This window comes from Rhododendron vialii, chromosome 11a, assembly GCF_030253575.1.
Source record: "Rhododendron vialii isolate Sample 1 chromosome 11a, ASM3025357v1".
Taxonomy (NCBI): Eukaryota; Viridiplantae; Streptophyta; class Magnoliopsida; order Ericales; family Ericaceae; genus Rhododendron; species Rhododendron vialii.
The window spans coordinates 34,720,609-34,743,152 of NC_080567.1; the positions used below are offsets into that span (position 1 = coordinate 34,720,609).

Genomic DNA, 22,544 nt, shown 5'->3' on the forward strand with positions numbered 1-22,544 from the left:
TGGAACCAGCAGGCAATACAAATACCACAGCAGCTCCAAATCGGAAAAGCCGATAGCCCTAAACATCTAATTAAACAGATTTCCTAATTAAAAAACCTCTACTAAAAGTATCTTTATTCTTAATTTTTGTATAGATATGCAGTTTGTGCCTATGTCTTGATGATAGAGATTAGATGTCGTTTTGATGTAATTTGTTTATCTTGTTGATTGGGTTGACCATTAGTTTCTTCTTGTCGCATTTTTTATGGATTATTTATAATTTGTAAGTGTTGTTAGGCTTTATTAAATGATATGATTGCCGTTGACTTGTTAGGCTTTGTCGTCGTAGTTTCCCACTTTCCTTGGTGAAGAGCTCTTCAATCCTCCAAGCAACTATTCTACTACAACTTAGTTGCTTGGAAGATTTGAGGAGCTATTCTACAACTAACTCTAAGGGGTTTGGCCAAATAGTTGTAAGAAAATAATAAGTGTTCTTTCTTGAGGTCACAGGTTCTATTTTCATAAAGGTCAAACATTCTAAACATTGGGTTCACTGAGGATTATGCCTGATCGTTATCTTCAGAGCCCCAAGATTAGTCAAGGGGCATGTAAGCTGGTCCGGACATCCGGTTATAAAAAAAATAAAAACTATTCTACAACTACCCACTCTTACAATGTGTGGGCTCCACCTCTATTGTGAGTGTGGGTGTTTATATATTTGTTTGTTTATTTGTGGTTGTAGACTTGTTGGTACTGAGAAATAGGTGTACTTATGTACCGGTTTATTTTGGGCCGTTAGATTGTGTGAGGTTTATTTTGGGAAAATGACGGTTGAGAACGTGTTTTGATAATTAATACCCACCAAAGATATTTTCAGCATTACACTACTACAATAAATCATAAAGATCACAGCTATTGACCGTGATTGTAAGTTTTTCATCACGCTTTTGCTACCGTGATGAATTTGAGTGTGATTGTAAGTCATTATCTTTTATCACGATTATAAACCGTGATTGAAAGAGAGAAACAATCAAGGCCAAAATGCGTGATCGTTTCTCTTTTATCACGGTTATAAGCCGTGATTGTTTCTCTTTTTTGGATGTGATTGTATGTCACTTTAGATCACGGTCTATAACTGTGATTGATTGAAAATTCAAAATTATCACACCATAAATTGAGATGGAATGAAAGAGAGAAACAATCACGGCCAAAATGCGTGATCGTTTCTCTTTTATCACGGTTATAAGCCGTGATTGTTTCTCTTGGGTGTGATTGTTTCTCTTTTTTGGATGTGATTGTATGTCGCTTTAGATCACGGTCTATAACTGTGATTGATTGAAAATTCAAAATTATCACATCATAAACTGAGATGAAAAACCATTGCGCGTGATCTTTTCTTTGTGTCTACTAAACCATCTTTTCTTGTCATTGCCAAGTTTCGAATCCACACACCCTAAATTGATTTTCCAAGCCTTTACCACTAAGCTAGCCAAGAACTTCTGTTATATTAGGAAAATAAAAATATTTATATTTACTTCCTAAAGTGTGAAAACTTTTTTTTTCCTTAAAATTTGCTGAATTTTTTGAAATGCAATTAACATGATATTAAAATGTATAAACATATATATATATATATATATATATATATATATATATATAAGCATTGTTTAAAAAAATTTAAAAATATAACAACAAATCTTTTGCCAATCAAAATTAGTTGTTGGTCACCAAAAGATTTTCTTGGGGCAAAAAATTTAGTTTTATCTAGTAAATTTAGTAGACAATTGTGTTTTTTGTTGTAGTGTGCGCTTTGTATTTTTATGAAAATTATCATAGCCTGCAAATTGTCACATTATTGACAAACTTTAGATTTTTTTTTTATAAACTAACAATTTCACATGGATTTTGTGTTTATATTGAAATTTCAATTTCAATGGTGGCTTTCCAATTGGATTTAAATCTTTTTCAGACAAAGCTAAGCCATAATAATATAATTATTTTTTTATCTAATACGTCAAATGTATACTTCGAAGGCATCCGAAATAACTAAATTTCACTATTACAATAAACCATAAAGATCATAACTCGCCCACATAAAAATTCAGACTGCGCGTCTAAATGTGTAGGCTTTTTATCTCGTCGCAAGAGTGAGATCATTTATCTCACTTTTTTCTGTGCTAAAGTTTTTTTATCACACTACAAAGGTGAGATCTTTTTTCTTTTATCTCGCCACAAGAGCGAGATCTTTTATCTCATTTTTTTTCGCCCTAAAATCTTTTATCATGCCACAAGGGTGAGATCTTTTCTCTTTTTTATCACTCCACAAGAGTGAGGTTTTTTCTCTTTTATCTCGCTATAAAAGCGAGATCTTTTATCTCATTTTTTTCCGCCCTAAAATCTTTTATCACGCCGCAAGGGTGAGGTTGTTTTTCTTTTATCTCGCCACAAAAGTGAGATCTTTTATTTCGCGCTAAAACCCACTTTTTATCTCAGCTTTGGACTTAAACTGAGATAAAAAATTTGAAGCACAATTTTTTATCACGCTTTACTGAAAACCGTGATCTTTGTGAATCTCCTTAGTGTGACGCATATCTATTATTGTAGTAGTGTTAATAAATATTCTCAGCATGTCCTTGGTGAATATTAATTATCAAAACACGTTCTGAGATGTCATTTTCCCATTTATTTTTGTGTGTCAAAACACTACAACACGAAAGGGCTATAGCGAGGATTTAGTTTCCTCACAAAAGCACCTGATTTCCTCGCAAAATGCATTAGCGAGGAAAAATTTTGTCGCTAGTTTTCCTCGCTAAAACACTGTCGCAGAAAGTATTAGCGAGGAAAATAAATTCCTCGCCTAATTTGATGTGTTGCGAGGAATGTTTTCCTCGCTAAATGCTTAAATTCCTCGCTAAATGTTTTCCTCGCAAATACCATTTGTCGTCAAATAGGCTACGAATTTATCAATAGGCGAGGAAATTTTTTCCTCGCTAAACAAAAAGAATCCCAAAATAGAAGTTCTCTCCGCGCTTTTTGCAGCTGCTGGTACTCGAACCTTAGACCTCTCTCATAAGACGCGAAGCAACTACCAACCACGCTACACTATACTTTCTGTAAAATAGGTGAAACTTTATTTATATATTATCTCTTTCACCACTCCAAATTAATTTTTTCAACATTAATTTTGGCCTTTCTACTTTTTGTAGTTTTATAGTGTCTGAACTTAATTTGAACAAGTTAATTTTTTGCTAGCACAACAATTTTATCTAACAACTTTTGAAGAACTAATAATATGTGTTATTATTCTCATTTTTTATGGGATAATCCTAACTTTTATGGAATGAGATTAATTTTGTCGTCATAAGCTTAAGATATATTTCAACGAAAAGTCAAGGACAAAGAAAATTTATCTCAGAGTGCCCCGAAAAGAGCAACTAGTGGTTGAGATTCAGTTTGCTATGTGGGACCCTATATATCAAAGTGAATCTCAACCACTAATTGTTATTTTCAGGGTAAATTTTTTTTGTACTTAGTACTAATATTTTAATATCAGATTATGAATAATAAGAAGCATCACCCTCATTTACTAATTTTAAAAGTGAGTTTGACCTTCTTTTTTGCCAAATACAAAGAGTATTATAGACTTGTAATTTTTTTCATCATCGCTATAATAATATGAACAAAATTTATAAATATTCATATAAGATTATCCTAAAAGCACTAAAGAACATACCTTTTTAATTTTTTAATCTTTAATAAAAAATTTTAAATTTTAAATTGCCTCTCTCTCTCTCTCTCTCTCTCTCTCTCTCTCTCTCTCTCTCTCTCTCTCTCTCTCTCTCTCTCTCTCTCTCTCACACACACACACACACAATATGTATGTGTATAAATAAAATTATCCATGATACTTACAAAATTGCATTTGAAATTAATACTTAACATATTTATCTGGTTATAAAGGAATGCCATTACAATAACCTAAGTTGGTTTAAATAAAAATCAACAAACTATTTACAGGGGGAAAAAAATTACAGCATGAATGCACAATACATATGAAATAGTGTATTTTTTGTGAAATAGTGCATTTTTATGTAGATGTTTTGAAAATAGAATTGTGATGATCCAACTTTGAGATATTTTAAATACAACATCAGTAACTTAAGATATTTTTCACTTTATTTTCTGTTGAGTTTTTCACTATTATGAAAAAAATCATCGATACCTACACTTCAAGATATCTTTCATTGCTAATTAGAATAAGAAAAGTGACAAATACGAGGTTTCTTCACCAATTCAATGCGATTGGCGATGAAAACTATTTGTTCCCCTTTAACACTTTTTTATTTTAATAAATTTCATAATGGTATAGTTTATTATGTCATACCGTCGTGATATTACAAAATACATAGGAATATAATTAATAATACCTTATATATAAAAAAAATGAATCCTAAAAAAGGTGACGAAATATTTTCTCATCGAAAAGTTACATTTGGCGAGGAAAACAGATTTTCCTCGCTAAATGTAACCTTTTTGCGAGGAAAATAGTTTTCCTCGCTAAAAAAGGCTTTTTGGCGAGGAAATTTGTTTCCTCGCTAGAAAAGGCGACGAAATTGAATTTCCTCGCAAATAATATACTTTTAGCAAGGAAATTTATTTTCCTCGCCATATTTCCTCGCTACAGCCCATTCGTGTTGTAGTGAAATTTTTATGCAATCCAAAGGCTAAAATGACGCACGAGTTAGTCAGTTACTACATAGGAATTTCCCGACAGAGAAATTGAACTCAGTGAAGAGGATCCAGTGGAATTTTACGAGGGAAAGAACTCTTTTCCTCTTAGGACTAGGACTCTAAGGCTCAGTACTACACTACAAAGGAAAGGGTTTGCTTCCGAGGCACATCTTTAAAGCACGCATCGTAGGCACAACAGGGGTACGAAGCCGCGGCCGGGAAAAGGAAGAACGACAATCAAGAAAAGAAAATCTTAGAGAGGAAATTCTTAGGCCCCGTTCCACTAAGGTTCTTATTCTTTAAGTATTTTTTTTGTTTTACGAGACACATTATTCTCTCACAATACATCATCTTTAATTCAAAAAATAGCTTGCTCGTTTGTAAGCTTAGTATTACATCATCATATATTTATACTTCATGAGTGGCTAAACTGTGGAGCTCCGATGAATCTGGTTCGCTCCCTCTGGGACCGCGGTTGGGATGAGAGTGGCTCTTAGCTTTCACCTAGCCTGCACAAGGAAGCACGACTAAAGACCACACTAGAAGATCTCCAGAATGACCCTCCGGTGCAAAGATAAGTATAGTGCAGAGAGAGGAAAGCTAAAGACTAGGGTTTGAGTGTTGAAGACAATGTACTTCTCTAGGGTTGTTATCAAGGGATATTTATAGAGCTCTCCTTAGCTTGGCCTCCAAGACTGTACATGTGCATGTCATGCGTCGGCTGACGTCACCCCGTCGTCAGATTAGGGTTTTGTAACCGCTTAGGGGGTGAGGTAGCGCCTTCACGTGCCCTTACCCTTATCCAAGTACATGACCTGATGTCAGAGTCGTCAGCATAGCTAAGGCGGTTGTTCCCACGTGGGTGAGCTGGCGGCAAGGTCCCAATCTTCCGTTCAAGGCCGAACGTGATGTCCGACCGTCAAAGGGTCGGCATACCTAATTGGCGATTCCTCCTGACTTCAGTGGACCTTCCGCCGAGTACTGGTAATTGCCGAGCCGAGCCCACGTCAAAGTTCGGACCCAAATGAGTCCTCCGCGGAAGGTTCAGTTGCTCGCTCGGCATCGACGCGAACCATTATATATTTCGGCCTGCTACATAAACCTTTAATTCGGATTAAGGATGAAGCCCCATGAACTTTATTAATGTTCTTTATTCTAGCTCACAAAATTTATATGCGTTAAACTTTTTGATATGGATTCAACCACAAAAGGTTTTTTCCGCTGATTTGGTATTATCTTATTAATCGAATGCTTGATTTATTAAATTTACTACTAATATTTAAGTAATGGGTATCTAATGTGTTTTGCTTTTACGGATAAAGTTCATGATTTGATCTTAAAAATAAAAGTAGAGGAAGAACAAATTTTTGTCATAGGCAAAATAATTGCATGAGATTAATTAGTTGATAAATATTGATGGGTGTGGATTTTCAAACCTTTGTTATTTTTACCCGCACTCTATACCTACTTTTCTGGCATAGTTTTATTATTTCCTTTATCACTATTTATTCGATTTTCAAGTTAAGAATGAATCACTATTTTTCCTCAACGAGGTTAGGCTCCAATCAATTTAGGTTGGTTAGTTTTCCTCTAGAAAATCAAAAACCCGTGCGGGTTTGACCTTGCCCTCGTAATACAATTTTTCAAACCGATTTGTGTGTTAGCGGCTGGTACATCGATTTTTCACAACAATGACTTGTCCCATTCCTTATCACAGCAGAAACCATGGGAGCAACGAACAGCAAGAAAGGGAACATAGACAATGCCATTGGTATGATCTTAACATTTTCTCTCCCCTTTAACTCTTTCTCTCTGTCTCGATCGTACTTTACACAAGCATATATGCATGCTTGAGAATACTGAAGACTATGTCTAGTAGAATAGTTGGTTTTGTTTTCATGTTTTCAGTTCATGCAGGAACTATGAGATCGCTAAGAGATGTCCCCCCCGCTCACTACACCCTTAAATTGACATCCTTCTCCATATTCCGCGACGCTAAAATTGGATATTATGAGTCCGGAGTATTTGAAGCTGGTGGCTACAAATGGTGTGTTCAAATGCACTCTCATCTCCGAATCTTCTTTCACTGTCACATTATGCATATCGATGATTCATTTCTCTTTTTTGTGTTTCAGGAAACTTTGCATATACCCAAATGGAAATGTGAAAGGTCACCTTTCTTGTTACTTGGCAATAGCAGATACAGAAACCCTTTCACCTGGTTGGGAGGTTAATGTCAGCTTCAAGTTGTTTGTGTTTGATCAAGTCCGAGATAAATACTTAACCATCCAAGGTAAACTAGCTACCTATTTAGTAAATAATTGTGTAGTTTCATTAGTTATGGAACTTACTTTTTGCAGATGCCGAAGGGGGAATTACGCAATTTCATAGGCTGAAAACAGAATGCGGTTTTGATCAATTCCTTCCCCTGGGCACTTTTAATGATGCTTCCAATGGATATTTGGTTGATGACTGCTGTGTATTTGGAGCCGAGGTTTTTGTGATAAAACATACTGGCAAAGGCGAGTCTGCTTCAATGGTGAAGAATCTCGCGCGTAACATTTACACCTGGAGAATTGACAGTTTTTCACCGACAGATCAGGATAAACTTATATCTGAAGAGTTTGTCGTTGGAGGACACAAATGGTAATATTGGCTATTCAAAGCTGTTGACGTCACTATTAGTCTCAGCAATAGCAGAATTGGGAACATATCTTATGAAACTTCTTTCTTTGATCCATGCTGCAGGACGCTAGAGATTTATCCCAAAGGAAATTCATTATCTTCGAAAGGCGAAAGTGTCTCTCTCTTTCTGAGGTTAGCAGATTGCAAAAATCTTCCTTTGCATAGGAAAATGTACGCTGAATTTAAGCTGCGGATGAGGGATGAGGTCCATGGCAATCATATTGAGAGGAAAGGTGACTCACTCTTTACAGTAAATAGATGAAACAATCCATGCTTAATAGACTTGAACTCTTTTTTTTTTTTTTTTTGTTCCAATTGATTAGTTTCTTTAACTGTGGATATTCGTACTTTTTGGCAGTTGGTCAGTGGTTTTGTGAATCGTCAGCTGAGAGTTGGGGTTATCCAGCTTTCATGGCCTTGAGCGAGCTCAATGACGCGTCAAAGGGATTCATGGTGAATGGTGTGGTAATTGTCGAAGCAGAAATCATGCTCATATCCAGTTTTAAGGATTTCTGAAGTAGTAAAAGTTGTGGTGCTCAATTGCTTTATTATTTGTGAACCGTAATCGCGTTTTGAAGTCTAATTGCTCCCAATCTACCTACATGCTTTGGTAGAAAAGCTGAAACAGCTCAACATTTGGTTTATCCTCGATCTGCAATGTGATGTTTCTTTCATTTTTCATCTAAACATCAGCAGAACTTCAACTTAATTGTTCTTTTCTGAATGACCAAATCACCTACCCAAAACTACTCTTTGTGACAATTAAGGTAAAGATTTCAGCAAATTTCGAAATTCCCAAAATATGCAAGTACACATGCAAGGTGTGTGCTGAATAATACGTCGTTATCTTCTTTTAAGGATTTATAATGTGCTCGTGGTGCTTTATTTTTCCCAACTCTATCGCGTGTGTTTTTTTATCAATGCCGTGATTGGCAGGTAATGTACTCGTCGTTGGTCGTCCTTTTCAATGTGATGTGATACGAACCAAAGACTCTGTTGAGCAGATTATTTGAAAAAAGGCAATCTCAAAGACGAGTAGTGCTCACCACATTTATGTGTGTCACGATACGTACGTTAATTCCATTATGTTTTGGCCTGCATATGGTATGCGTCACTAGTTCGGCAAATCACTCTCTTAAACGGAGTTAGACTGTTTTTTGATAACTCAAGTGTTCGGGTTAGCTTACGCCCAACTACTTTTGGGGACCAATCTCACCGCCCACTCATGTAGCTAAGGCACCTAACTAAAAATAGGCATTAGCTCTAGACCCATTCTTGAAATGGAACCAGCAAATGTACCTACTGGTACGATTTGTCACCAACTCCTACGTGAAACAACTGTGTTTCATATTTTTTTGTTAGCTTTATGGGGGGCCAGCATCCACCCTATACTCGAGACTCTCCCTGCTGGCGTAGGGCAAGCATAGGGAGGACTAACCACATTTACCCGTTGGTATTGTATGAGCAGCATTGCGAAGCACCTCATGAGTCATGTCCATCTGTCACTAAGTGCAGTGCTTTGTCCATCATGGTCCGAGGTTATATATGACAGACATTACAAATTTACAACACAACTTCAGTATGTCATTAAGGGACTCAATTTCTCTATTCTGCAACTTTTCAAACAAATACCAAAAAATAGTGGAGATTTATTATTTATATATTTGCGTGAAGTTAGATTTAATCTTCTACATTGAATCTTTATTTAGAAAAATTCTCCTGTATGTTCGCCACGGCCACTAACTTACAATCCTGCACGGTCTCAAAGTGGGTGGGTAGGGCCGTAGGGTGACACTCAAGTTTTCTTTAGAAAGTCACAACATCATTTGCTCGCTGAGAATTGAGATTACAAGGTCATGACTGGGTACAAATCATATCAACATTATAAAGAAAAATACATGGCATTTTCTTTTCATTCGCAAAAGAGAAAAAAGATAAATAGTAGCTCGATACCGGAAGAATCATATTGAGTGAGAGAGCGTCTCATCCGCTGGTCATTCCTTGATCTTAAAATTCACATACCTGATATAAAACCCGCAAAATTAAGGTAGAGAAGTCGAAACAATCGCGCAATATCAACACAATCACGCAAAAACGCACCATGCTGTAGTGTGAGAAGAATAGAGAACTATGTACAAGCAGAATCCCTCAAAACGTACGCATTTATACACAGCTGAAGTAGTCCCCAAGATAAATGGCACTGGAACCAGCTGGCAATACAAATACCGCAGCATGGTGAAATCTACGTACACTCCTACCGACCACTCATCTAGCTCTCACATATGTGTCGGCCCCACATTTAATAGTGAAATGGGCCCCACACATATGTGACAGAGGAATGGTCGAGGAGAGGCCGGTAGGCGTGTCCATAGCATTATTGAATCCAAAAAGCCCATATTTCTAATTAAATAGATTTCCTAATTAAAAGACCTCTACTAAAAGTATCCTTATTGTTATTTTGTGCATAGATATGCAGTTTCGTGTCCAAATTCAGGATTCCAACATTATGTATCCAATTTCCCCTTGTTTGAATGCTTAATTCAACATTGGCAGCCAAACAGTTATTCCCCTTATGAACTCATTTCCCAAAAACTTTGATTCCTCTCTTATGAAAAGATTCTTCTTATTATTAGTATTTTGGTAAGGATTTATTATCTAAAATAAAGATTCATGATATATGCTGCGGATAAGAGACCCGATCGATTCTTGGTAAATCTTTGGAGAGGGAAGGTGGGATTGATCGTCGCGCATATATGCATATTCGTTTTCCATTTTTGTTATCCTTGCCAAAGCTTCTACAATTCTCTCCACACTATTTCTTTCGACAGTCCGGCAGTGGTGTTTCTGTGCCTCGAGCAAAAGCTGGGGTTGTGACAACTCGATCAGTAAACGCGTCCAATGGATTCCAAGTGAACGATAGCGTAGTCGTCGTTGAATCACAAATCACCCTCGTATCTTATCCCAAGGATCTCTAGTGTGTACTTGCATTGCTTTATTAACAACATGCAGCGTATCTAACAATATTCGGTGATTTCTGTTCGTCGCCATACATTTACAGTTGTTTTCGATAACCACGCATTCCCTCCAACACCGTCACGCATGAACCTGACCCCGACTCACTCTCAAAGCTCACTGGATCAAAAGCACAGATTGGATGATACGTTCTTGCCATGACTGGCCCCATCCTCTCTAATCTTTGACACATGTAAAATCCAAAACTGACCTATGAAGAACCAGACATCTCTTCTTCTTCTTTTTCCCTAATGGAAGAGAAGACATGTGAATTGCTAACGATGATATGAAGAATTGAGAAACAATCAACAACCATCACAAACACGACGCAGTCGCTGCTCCCTCTCTATCCCTCTCTTTTGGTGGGATGACACTCGCTTCGTTTTTCTTGAAAGAGTTTGCAATATCATATGTAGAGATAAGGTAACTGTATTCATAGTGTGCTACATTGTAAAGACAGTTACAGATGTTTTTGGGGGTGGTTTTGTCCACATTTGCAATAGAGAAAAACAGAGAAATAGCGGAGCACGATACACCTTGCAATGACAAAACTCGAATCAAAGAATCATGTCGAGAGCGAGAGAGCGTCGCATCCACCAAGTCATTCCTCGGTCTCAAAATTCGCAAACCTGATACAAAACCCACAAAAGCAAAGCAGAGAAGTCGAAACACTGGCGCAATATCGACACAATCACGCTAAGACGCACCATCCTGTTACACAAGAATAGAGAGAATATGTACAAGCAGAAGAAGCCCTCAAAAGGACCTACACATTTATACACAGCTGAATGTGTAGTCCCCAAGATACTAAATGGAGCAGGAACCCAGCTGGGAATACAATTTCCAGAGCAGGGCCGAATCGGAAACAGCTACGCATCTAATTAAATAGATTTCCTAATTAATAGACCTCTACTAAATACTATCCTTATTTATTTATTTTTGGTATGGATATACAGTTTCGGGTCCAAATTCAGGATGTCAACATTGTGCTTCCATTTTTCCTTTCTTTTTAGAATGATTAATTCAACATTTTTTCGAAGAGTTATTCCCCTGATGACCTCATTTCCCAGAAACTTTGATTCCTCTATTATGAAAAGATTCTTGTTTTTATACATCTTTTGAATTTTCGTTTGACCGAAAAAAAAAAGTTAGCACATCTCGGGAACGAATGTTTAATTGAGTCAGATCTCACAATCTCTAACCTCTGAATTTGTTTTTCCCGAATCCTTGCTCTTGTTAGAGTTTTCGTAACAAATTTGTCACCATGAATCATCCAAGCACGATCAACGTTAGGTACAGGCCTCAAGATTGACTGCTAATGCTTTGATTTTGATTTCTGGGATTTTAACTTGGTATCAGAGCCACGTCACGTTGAATCTATTCCTACTCCCCTAATCGTCCTCCGTATTTTTATCAAATTCATTTCCAGACGTGAAGTAGGCCAGCTACAAGCTTAGAAAAGTACATCATGTGCGATCTGAAAGACTTTCCTAGGCCTAGCTAGTGTTATTTTGGTTGATGGATCTAGTGAACTTTTTCAACTCCCCTTGTGATGGGTTTTTGGAGCCATATGGCTGCCCATCCATTGTAGCCTTTTCTGTTTAAAGTCCACCAATGCGGCAATGCCCATTCCTTCGACTTGGGTAGGTGTTTGTGCCTTGGAATTGTTCATCGAGTTGATCATTCACTAAAAAAAATTAGCCGTCTGTGTGCCGAGATGAACGGCCAGATCGGCCGCTCATCTCGACACCACTTTGCAGGGAGATGTTCAGCAGCATCCTCCTGTACACAGGTGTCAATGCCCGCAGTTCCAAAAAATTTGAACTGATCCAACGTCGGTAACCTAATGCATGATCAAATCAAATTTGAGTAGAAAACATAATACTACTATAAGAGGATGTTTGGAGCTGAAATTTTCCATTTATCCATTATTGATTTTGGGATTCTGAGCGCTTGGCCAGTGAGTTTGGAAATCAATCTATATTAAAATGGATTATCAGAAATGAATGGGAGAATTATAAATCCAAAAATCACCCGAAATGAGCTTTTTGGCACATATAGTTCCCCCACTTTCGCAGATTACAGTATAATTTATGATTCAAAGTTTCAGAATTTTAAAACAAGTACTCCACCTCCTAAACATTGTGGCCCATGGTGGACCAGTGCAGCTTTAAAGCCGTCCCATTATGGCCTGAAGGTCACGGATTCAATTTTTCGGAAATAGCCTATCTGTCTGCAGAAATAACGCTACGTACATCCAAACCTTTCCGGGCACAAACGGAAGCTTCGTGCACTAGATGCACATCTTTTAAGCTCCTCAGCATGCAATAGTGCTCCAATCTTCGTGCCAAGTGTGAGCCCCCACCTCCACCTACACAAATTAACCCCTTTGCTTGGGCTTGGATGGTCCGACAAACTTGTGGTCCTGTGCTCTTTTTTTAATCAGACTGCATTTTTCTGGTCATAAAGGCCACCAGGTTCAGTTATGGGTGCCAGCTATGGCAATGGGGCTGTGGATCCACGTTTAAAATTTGCACCATGTCATTCGAGATTTTTTGTAAGTTAAAATAAAATTTTAGTATTAAAAAGTACTCAAAATTATTTTTCTTTTTGATGGGGTTGACCAGAACTGAAAAGAAACTGAAATTTTGTACACTTACATTAATTTGTGATTTCTTTGCATAACTAGGTATCCGACTTAGTTTGCCCGCATCTCGACGAATCGTGAGTTTCTGAAGTTACCGACCAAGCAAACCTTGAGCGGTCCCAATAGAGTTGATAGCACTTTGGGAGGTTTTGAATTTGAGACTTTTGAATATAGTAAACTCACAAGTCTTAGGCCTTAACCACCAGGCAACCTATTGGAGTTTACATGTGCCATTACTAACGTTCAATGATTTACATATGCTCATGCCTTGGAAAGATTTTTGAGTAATACCCTGGTCGGGATGGTAGAATGGGATAGATAAGGACAGATGAGTAAATAGTGTTTTTGCACAGGAGGAAATTATTGTCGTGAGAAATGGGAACACTCCTTTGGTGAAAAAAGCCTTGGGCAGAGGGGGCTGATCTTTGTTTAAAGCAAGAAAACAACGAGGACTCTCCCTTCCTTTGGTTTTTGGAGGGCACTGGGTGCTTTGTTTTGTTGGTTGTTGGTAGGGAAAAAATTGTTCTGCCCATACCTTTTAGATCCTTACCCATTGAGAGCTATGCTCTAATTTTAATTTAAATTCTCGCGGATGGTGGAATTGATCCTCCACAGGGACAGTCCAAGGGGTGCAAGCGGGGTCCGAGGCCCCACACACCTCCCAATTAGCCCATTAGTTCTACTATTATATATTTGGTTTTTTGTTTGTAAAAGTTATGTAGAATGGCCCCCACATCACAAGTTGAAGTCAAAATTCATGCAGTGCTTTTCCCCTGAGAAAGCGTATTCCACTCATTTTCTTCCGAAAAAGTGTACTTATATGATCCACTTTGGTTTTTTTTTTTTTTTTTGTGTGTGTATTTGTAAGCTGAAAATGTACTTCACGATATTCCTTTTTCTTTTTCTTTTTTGATACATTTCTCTGTTATTACCATTTAAGGATAAGATTTTGTTATTAATTTATGAATACATGTGATTTGGTCCCCCTACATTGTACCATTAAGAATTCTACGTCTATTGGTCTCCCAAGATTAAGGTGCGTGTAAGCTTCCCGAACACCTGGGTTGTTTAAAAAAAAATAGATCCTTACCCATGGATGAAGACAAACAAAAACAGAAAAAAAAAAAAAAAAAAAAGAAGCCAAAATGAGGCAGATATAACCATGGATTTTATAGTAGTTCCTTAGATTTTCTCTAGCTGTCTTTGCCAAATACCTTAATTGCCAACAATTTGACTAGATTTAAGAATCCCATTTGATGTAACTGTGAATTTAAAAAATGAGGAGAGAACAGGTGGGTGGATCTTAGAATTTTCGACATTCTAAATTGCTTGGAGCATGCTCATCTTTTTGCTTTTCAGTTTGACTCATTCAAAACCAGAATTTCCTACAACTTGTGGAACTGATTGAGATGAGTTAGTGAATAAAGAAACATAGATATGTGCAAAACATATAATAATTGTGCAATATGTTAAAAGTCCAGTGACAGCTTCAAAAGCAGACAAGGTTGGGCGAAAATACTTTTGTTTTGTGAATAAAGAAATATAGTTTTGTTTTTTGTTTTTTGTTTTTTACTCCAATTGCTAGGATGGTAAAAGTTGCTAGTAGAAGCTACCAGTAGAAGAGATTTGGATAACAAGATCCTTCCAAATGAGACTTGGATTTCGTAAGTGGCAGGTGGCATCGGCTGACTCGGCTCGTGTATCATCATATGATGAATTCAGTAAACTTGTGAAAACAATCAATTGGCGATGAGTGGAAAATTATCAGATGTTATTAAGTGATCTCATATTTCATACCCAAGCAATGTAGGATAATTATTCTAACACCCCTGTCAAGCGTGATCACTTTCGGGGTCATATCATCGTGCAGTCTTTTCTGGATAACAAGATCCTTTCAAGTGAGATAAAGAGTCTCCAACACCTCCCCTCACGTGTGATCACTTTTGGGGTCATATCATCGTCCATCCTTTTCTGAATAACAAGATCCTTCCAATTGAGATAAAGAGTGAGGCCACATTGGATTTCGTAAGTAGCATCAGTTGATTCGGCATATTTATCATCATATGAATTTAGTAAAATTGTGGAAAACAAAGTTAAAAATTAATTCTGAAAATACTTTTTTCCGATGTCAAAGTAACACGGTCTCCTGTAGGGAGCATTTAAATTAGAACGGGGGAGTATTAAATGATCTTTCATTCCATAACCAAGCAATATGAGACAATTTCTCTAACATAAATAAGAGAGAGCTATGATACACTGTATACACCCAAATAATTAAACGATAGAACGATGTTATGTACTTCCATCTTTTATATCATACTCATATGGACACGAGAGACACCCCTATAAATGAGTTCTTGTCTGTTTCCGAGACATCCTTTTTGGAAGATTTTGTTCTCCTAATAGAGATGGGGAGTCCAACTAATCCCACTTGACTAATTAATGCTGAAAGCATAATCTGCAATTAGGTCATGTGATTGTGGTACTTATTTTCCTTTTTTTTTGTTCCAAAACAGCAGTTTAAGCAAATGAAGAATGGTTGGACGGATATATTACAATTTCAATCTTAGAATGGCCTTGAATCGAAGCAAAGGGCTTGCGTCTTTTTTTCATCAAGATAGTAATGTAAGGACTCCAAAATCGGCCACAGAATGTGCACGTATGTATAAGATTTTTACAAGTCGGTCTCACCCACATTTTTTTCAAAAAAATTCTCACACACGCACATTCTATTATCAGTTCAATAGTGTTTGTGTCGGAGTGTTTATTTATGTAGTCATTAGCTTGAAACAGAGAGGGCATGGGGCTCAATGAATGACAATGCTTGGGCATGGTTCTGCTCAGAGACCGCTCATATGTTGGCATTTGTTCATTTTCATTGACAATAAAATTGAATTCTAAAGAACAGAGAAAATAATTTTGTTTCCCACTAAGGTTGTTTCCCTCAACAAAAAAGAAAAAGAAAATGACAGGAAAAAGGAACAAGATCCCCCCTTTGAGATCCAATATTGCCCCTTTTGCTTTTGAAAAACTCTCCCACCACTTCTTTCTAAACAGCTTCTAACAGTCTCTGCATCATCATCATCAGCAGCAGCAGTAGCAGCACTGCTTGCTGAATAGTTCACCTCATCCCCAAATTCCTTCCAAACCACCTGCAAAAAGAATAAAGTTTCACAGTTAAAGACTGAGCTATTTCTGATATTTGATAGAATTTTAGTTTTTCGCCAAAATTTTTTTAGATTAATCATTTGTATCGACCAGAGAAATCACAAGAAGGACTAATTTTTAAGAAGACATGTAACCGATGTTATACAATTCTAAAGACTAATCTTGGCTGAAAAGGAGTACATTGTTAACTAGCACATGAAATTACAATTGTGAACCTAACTGGTTTTGCTGAAGTTGGTTTCCTGACATTGGAAACTGGAAGAAATCGAAAGGCTCGTCATGGAATATTGCAGATCTCCCCTGCGTTGATCCATTGTTGGTTTCAGAATGGGTTGCCGACCACCCTTGCGAAAAGTCAAGCGCGTTCTCCATTGAAGCTTCCTCGTTTGTAAGTGGGTAATTGTTCTGTCAAAATTGAAGCAACAGTACGTACCATAGTTATTTTCCAAGAACACCAAATGGTTAATTCAAACTCAGAGAGCATATTAGCAACTCGACACGAGTGATGTGTTTTCCAGTAAGATACACAATGTTGCCCTCTGCGACTGCATAACTTGAACAAGCGAACCTTCAAGAATAGAAATATACAAGTATACAAAATAGATTGATTTTGGAAAAGTGATGGTAGAACTTGGTCCAAATCCAAAAAATGGTATCAGAGCAGAGGATGATACGTTTCGAGAAACGAAATCCCATTGTGAGGTAGAATGGTGTTACTCCATGTGACCGCTTTAAAAACAGACTCCAAGTAAGTACAATGTAGGATGTTATGAAGAAACAACAATGAAAGGTTTTTTTTTTTTTTTTTATTACAACTCATGATATGGATGTAAATATACCTGGGAGAAGTTGCAAATAGGAGAGCTAGCAGTGTCATCAAGGAAAGAAGGGTCATCTTCCTCAACCTCCCGACGCCGATTCCCTCTCTTTTGCTCTGTATTTCCTCCGTTCTTCAACAATGCAGCATCTACGGCAGCGCGACAGAAAAACCCATTACCGGCATTGCCGAAACACTCCTCCTCGTGGAAAATCCGAGGCCCCGAAGACGCATCCGAAACCATGGACAAGTCCTCTTCCTTCGCCTCTTCTTCTTCATCCTCCGACACGCTCTGTTTCTCCGTTTTCCTCCTTTTAGAAGGGTGCGGAGAGAGAAAAGAGTGTTCCAGGTATAGAGTCCAGCCAGATTCACAACCACTACTGCATTCCGAATCCAACATATCGTCCATTTCAGTTAGAAAACGAAGAGGCCTCTGTAGAAAGCCCTGGTTTTATGAACAGGGGAGCTGGATTAGAAAGAGGTGGACTGGGGGGTTATAAATGCGCACGCTTATCTCGGCTAGGATTAATGGCGATCAAAGCGAATCCAGGGGTCAGAATCGTAGGCTTGTTTTTGTACTGGTGACTCACCCACCCATAAAGGATCTCTGTGTGTGATTCAATTTTCGCCAGTTGGGCTGGGGTTTTTGCGGGTATTGTCGTGTATCGGTAAATATGTGTCTACGTAGTATGCGTAGAGCTTGGAGAGAGAGAGAGGTGGGGGAACGGAGCCACGACTGATTCACATGACACACAGCGAGGCACCGCGTACGCTCTTTAACAAAAAGCGGGTCCGGTGCACACCTATCCCGTGAGCTTCGCAAAGCGTCCCCCCCACCCCACCCAATAAATGTTCTTTGGGGAAAAAGGCAAAGCGGAAGAGAGCAACCCTGTAGCGCCCTTGTAGTGCGCAATTCAAGTTGTCTGTTTCTCTAAATGATGATTCAGATTAATTGTTAAGTTTCACGGGTAAAAAATAACAAATGTATATATGAACTTTGTTGATATGAACAGCCTGAACGATCGCTATAACCCCGTAGTAACTTGCTCACTATAGGGTCCCGGGTCAAAAAATAAAAAAGGGGAGGCTGTTGAACCCATAAATGGGCGTTTTATCATCCAAACCGTTACTTAATAAAACTCGACGTGCTGTTTGGTCTTCATAAAATGAAACTAAATAATTATTGATTGACTATCTTGAAATCGTATTTACAAAATCACATGCGCCGCGCATATATTCAAGATGAATCTAATTCCTTTGCTAGGTTATTGTGCCCGATCAACTTGATTTTTTAATTTTTTTTACAAAATTGTTCTTGCGTAAGATTATCATAAAATAAACCGTTTGAACCACGTCTTCGGACTCAAAACAACACCCATTTAGCGGGCACAGTAAGCATCCATCTAGGGGGCACATTTTCTTAGTTATCTTGTTACGCGTTGTGAAAGTATTTTTCTCAACTTACAAATTAAGGGCCCGGATCATTAACAATCCAAGTTTTTGACTCAAGAGGATAGTCTAAATCTGGATTACGCACAAGTATAATAGTTTGTTTGAATTTGCTCGGTACAATAATTGCAGGAATGGACAAATCAAGATTTGGATTGTCCCGTCCAAGAGGGAGGATCCAATTCCAATTATAGAAATTGGAGAAAAAGCATATTTTGGGGCTTGGTTAAGACACGAGATTACGTAATAATTAATCTTTTGGTCTCCTTGCTGTGAGGTCATTAGTGGCAACTCGGAGAGTAAAAATTCGTTGAGTTCTGTACTGTCAACTGTGTTTCCATAAAGCCACGTGCCGTATACACGAACCCACACACACACATGTGAGCACGTGTGCACCCCTGCAGATTTCCACACATGCATGCACGTGCGCTCGCACTTCAATCTAAAATCCCCTGCTACTAAAACTTTTTACACTATAGTTTACCAGATTCAATATTACACACACTTGCTTAATTATATTCTTTGCTACAATTACCAATGCAATTTAAAAAAAAAAAAAAAAGCTTCAAAATTTCATTCACTAATAAATTAACTAGTTGATTCTGAAAGCTCTTCAGCCTATTTTAATTTGTCTAAAAAATCGAATTAATTAAGCATCAATACAATGTGAGATGGAAAAGATGCAACCATCACGATTAGGGATTGGAAAGATGCTCTTGTTAATGGATCGGTTGGTTCAGTGAAAACTTTTTCGCCTCTCTCCAAAGAGAATTACTGGCTATCCATCAAGCGTGTGGAATGGGCAAAAGACTTCGAGCTTACAGAGTGTTCTGATCGAATCAGATAGTCAAGCCTCCGTCAGGCTTAATGTATCTGATCAATTGGTCCCACCATGGGACGTTTCTGTAGTGGTTTGGGACATCAGAAGGTTGGGTGTAGAAATGAAGATCGAGTTTTGCTGGATCAAGAAGACGGCGAACAAGCTTACCCGTGTGGTGGCGACGAAGGCAATTAAGGGCCAATTTAATTAGGGTTAGTAGGATTTTTTGTTTTTGTTTTTTGAGATAACACAAAACAATAATCAAAACGAGCGGACACAGTCTATCTCACGAAAGACGACCATGGGGGGAATCGAACAGGAAGGAATACACTCTCCGGTCCCAAACACATGGATTTATTTTGGAGTTAGTGCAAAAGCCGATAAACAAGGAAATAATTAGTGTATGGAATCAGTTGATTCAGACAGTAGAGATGTGTTGATGGACACGGTAATTAAGATTACGAACATGATGAGTGCTAAGATTAGTGTGTGCTGACCCCAGTCAAAATTAAGCCTAATTAACAACTGCTTAAAACTACTCTCGCCATGTGCTCCAACCTCTTGGATCACTCACCGATTAGAGTAGTAATTAATTAATGTTCAATTTTGTTTAAGGAATTGGATTGGATTAACCACATTGAAATATTTAAAATGCACCCCAAAAAAATGTCTTTAAATGCCTGTAAAGCAGGAAGTTTATTTATAGGAGGCCAAAAAAAAAAAACTTATCTGGAATATGAAAAAATTATGGAAGAACAAGCTTTATTTTTGACTGGGCTAGCTAAAAGGTTCCTATCAAGATTTTGAGGGGATTAGAAAATTAAAATTGATAATCAATATCAAAATACAGGTAAAAACATGAGATTAGCATAAAGTCTAGAGTGTTGACGCGGCCCTTACCCACCCTTTGTGTATTGGATGTTTGTTCGTATCTATCTAACACTGCTAAGAATCATAACATACATGTCATAAACTCCTTAAAATTTCACTCCTGATAGTTTGATAACGGAAATTGCAATCTTTCGGGACGTATCTAAAATTACTTGTGCATAAGATTTTTTCCGCGGTTCATTCTTTCGTAATTATACGACATCGATCATGTCAGAAAAAAAATATACTACATCGGCCGCATAATATTGAATCTAGCTTCCAAGCACAATTCGTATAATTTCGGTGATTAAAAGTGTTTTTTAACGGTTCAAATTTTAAAAGCAACTTTTGCAAGATAAGAAACCAAAAAGAGTCTTTTTATTTTATTTTTACATGTGAATTTTACCGAGATAGACAATTGAGATACAATTGCGAAAACTTCTTCTGTGGGGCTCGGATGACACACGAAACAATGGGGGAAAAAGAGATGGCCTTGAAAGGTTACTAAAGCCCTTTCCAGCTCATGTATGGGCCCAAGAATAGACTGTAGATGGTCAGAGTTTTGGGCCCCATGAGCCCAGCAAAGATGACTAGCAAACTCCAGTCCATCCATGTCTATGTAGAAGTCCTATCGAATTTAGGGTAGTGAAAGATTTACGAACCCGAACCGTCTATTGCATTTTTAAATGGTTCAGATTTGGAGAGAGAGAAATGAGAGAGAAAGTATTGAGGTGCAAGAAGAGAGAGGATTTCAATCCGAACCATCTAAAAGTGTATTAAACGGCTTGGTGGTGCCGAGCAGTGGCGGAGGGAGCATGGGACGAGCGGGGGCACGCGCCCCCACTCGATATATATTTTTTTTAAATTTAAGATTTTAAAATGTATATTTTGTATTTTGTATAGTTAATTGTGTTTCATAAATTTACTTTTAATCTTTCTACGACATGTTGAATATCATTTCATTCTCAATTTTTTGTTTCACATATTTGAACATTGTCATTACACTGGCGAAATGAGATGTCTAATGTGGAAAATAGCAGTCACTTACTAATTGAAACTCTCTAATGCATAATGTCTTCAAAAATGCCTAAACCATGGGCTATACGTTTTATACTTTAGCAATTATTTACAATGGGAGCAATATTGCTAAATATTGTATAGTGAATTGCTCTTAGACTTGATACGCTGAGACAATTCAAACAATTCAATTATTTTTATATTCTATATAGTTTACTATCGTAATAAATATGTCAGGTTTTTTAATGCTTAGCACAAACGTTTTAACGTTGCTTTGGAAGCAATTTTTGGGTTGAAATGTGTTTAAAAAATGCCCCCACTTACGTAAATTTCTGACTACGCCACTGGTGCCGAGCGGGTACCACTTGAGATCCCACCCAGCACCGAAAAATTTCTCTTTTTTAACAAGACTTTCCGAGTAAAAAAAAAAATCTATAATAAAGAAATTCGTCAAATCACAGATACAGACATACAGTGCATGTTGCAGATTTGTGGGGCTTTACCATGTTGGAGGTGTAATCCCATCTCGTGGAGAGATTATTCAGTGTCCCTACGCCACGTGTCTCATAATGTTTTTTTGGCCAATTGCTGGTGGGACCTCCATATTTATTTTGGGAGACACATTTGGTGTGTGTGGCATTGAATAATTTATCCAACCAATGACATTGTGGAGTAGCCAAGTGGCCCAACCACTAGTTTCTGACAACAGCTACAGACGAATCGGCAACACTGGATCATTACCAGGCGGCCGACATGCAACTGAAACGTCAGTGAATTAAACTGAATTTCCGCAATTTCCGCATTTTTTCCCTCCTCTTTGATTTGATAGGGGCAAGAAGCCAAATTATTTAGGTAGTGTTTCACTTTCTTTGAAAAAGAAATTTTAAAAAAAATATGATATTTTTAAGCTTAAAAATTATATATTTATATAAATAATTTTTTTACCAGTATAGATTTTGTTTGATAGATCTCATGGAGATCTTTTAAAATGTGCAAAAAAAATTATTTTTCTTTTTTGTTATATTTGAGTTTGAAATTATCTTTTTTTTTTTTTAAATGTTTAAAAAGAAAGCGAAACAGGGCCTACCCTTGGGTCACCGTTGCGTGAAGCCCCTTGATTTGTCCCACATCACACATTTACATGAACCAATGGCTAAGTGTATAATTTTATGTAAATATGTGATAAACTGATAATAAAGAGGAATTTGGCTTGTCTACAGTTCAATTTTGGACTGTAGATGTGTGGTTCAAGTGATCACTGCTGTTAGATGAAATTTTTAAGAGTTCAGATTTATTTTTAATTTATGACTGATAATAAACAATTATGATTGGTAACAAATTCAACAAAA

The 22,544-nt window shown here is 37.4% G+C and overlaps 2 protein-coding genes across 3 annotated transcripts; one reads left to right on the forward strand and one right to left on the reverse strand.

Annotated features, from left to right (window-relative positions):
* Positions 1 to 6,416: 6,416 nt before the first annotated feature.
* On the forward strand, positions 6,417 to 8,156 carry LOC131308300 (uncharacterized). 2 transcript variants are annotated; one of them, XM_058335203.1, is made up of 6 exons: positions 6,417 to 6,481; positions 6,619 to 6,757; positions 6,846 to 7,003; positions 7,071 to 7,356; positions 7,459 to 7,628; positions 7,754 to 8,156. In XM_058335203.1, exons 1-6 carry the CDS (start codon positions 6,436 to 6,438, stop codon positions 7,909 to 7,911), a joined length of 957 nt encoding a protein of 318 aa, XP_058191186.1. In that variant the 5' UTR covers positions 6,417 to 6,435; the 3' UTR covers positions 7,912 to 8,156. The 2 variants fall into 2 exon arrangements, with proteins under 2 accessions (XP_058191186.1, XP_058191187.1); XM_058335204.1 differs by having other exon boundaries at positions 6,432 to 6,481; positions 6,628 to 6,757.
* A 7,754-nt stretch (positions 8,157 to 15,910) lies between these two features.
* Positions 15,911 to 17,784, reverse strand: LOC131307673 (protein SOB FIVE-LIKE 5-like). The gene is made up of 3 exons (XM_058334306.1): positions 17,062 to 17,784; positions 16,443 to 16,627; positions 15,911 to 16,206 (listed from the first exon to the last, which is right to left on the reverse strand). The coding sequence occupies exons 1-3, from the start codon at positions 17,446 to 17,448 to the stop codon at positions 16,176 to 16,178; spliced, it is 603 nt and encodes a 200-aa protein (XP_058190289.1). The 5' UTR covers positions 17,449 to 17,784; the 3' UTR covers positions 15,911 to 16,175.
* Positions 17,785 to 22,544: the final 4,760 nt, after the last annotated feature.

Coding starts and splice junctions, on each gene's coding strand:
- LOC131308300 (XM_058335203.1), top strand. CDS start 6,436: ATGGGAGCAACGAACAGCAAGAAAGGGAACATAGACAATGCCATTG. Junction 6,482..6,618: donor GAACATAGACAATGCCATTG/GTATGATCTTAA, acceptor TCATGTTTTCAG/TTCATGCAGGAACTATGAGA. Junction 7,629..7,753: donor CAATCATATTGAGAGGAAAG/GTGACTCACTCT, acceptor ACTTTTTGGCAG/TTGGTCAGTGGTTTTGTGAA.
- LOC131307673 (XM_058334306.1), bottom strand. CDS start 17,448: ATGGACGATATGTTGGATTCGGAATGCAGTAGTGGTTGTGAATCTGGC. Junction 16,628..17,061: donor CTATTTGCAACTTCTCCCAG/GTATATTTACAT, acceptor CAATTTTGACAG/AACAATTACCCACTTACAAA. Junction 16,207..16,442: donor AACCAACTTCAGCAAAACCA/GTTAGGTTCACA, acceptor TTCTTTTTGCAG/GTGGTTTGGAAGGAATTTGG.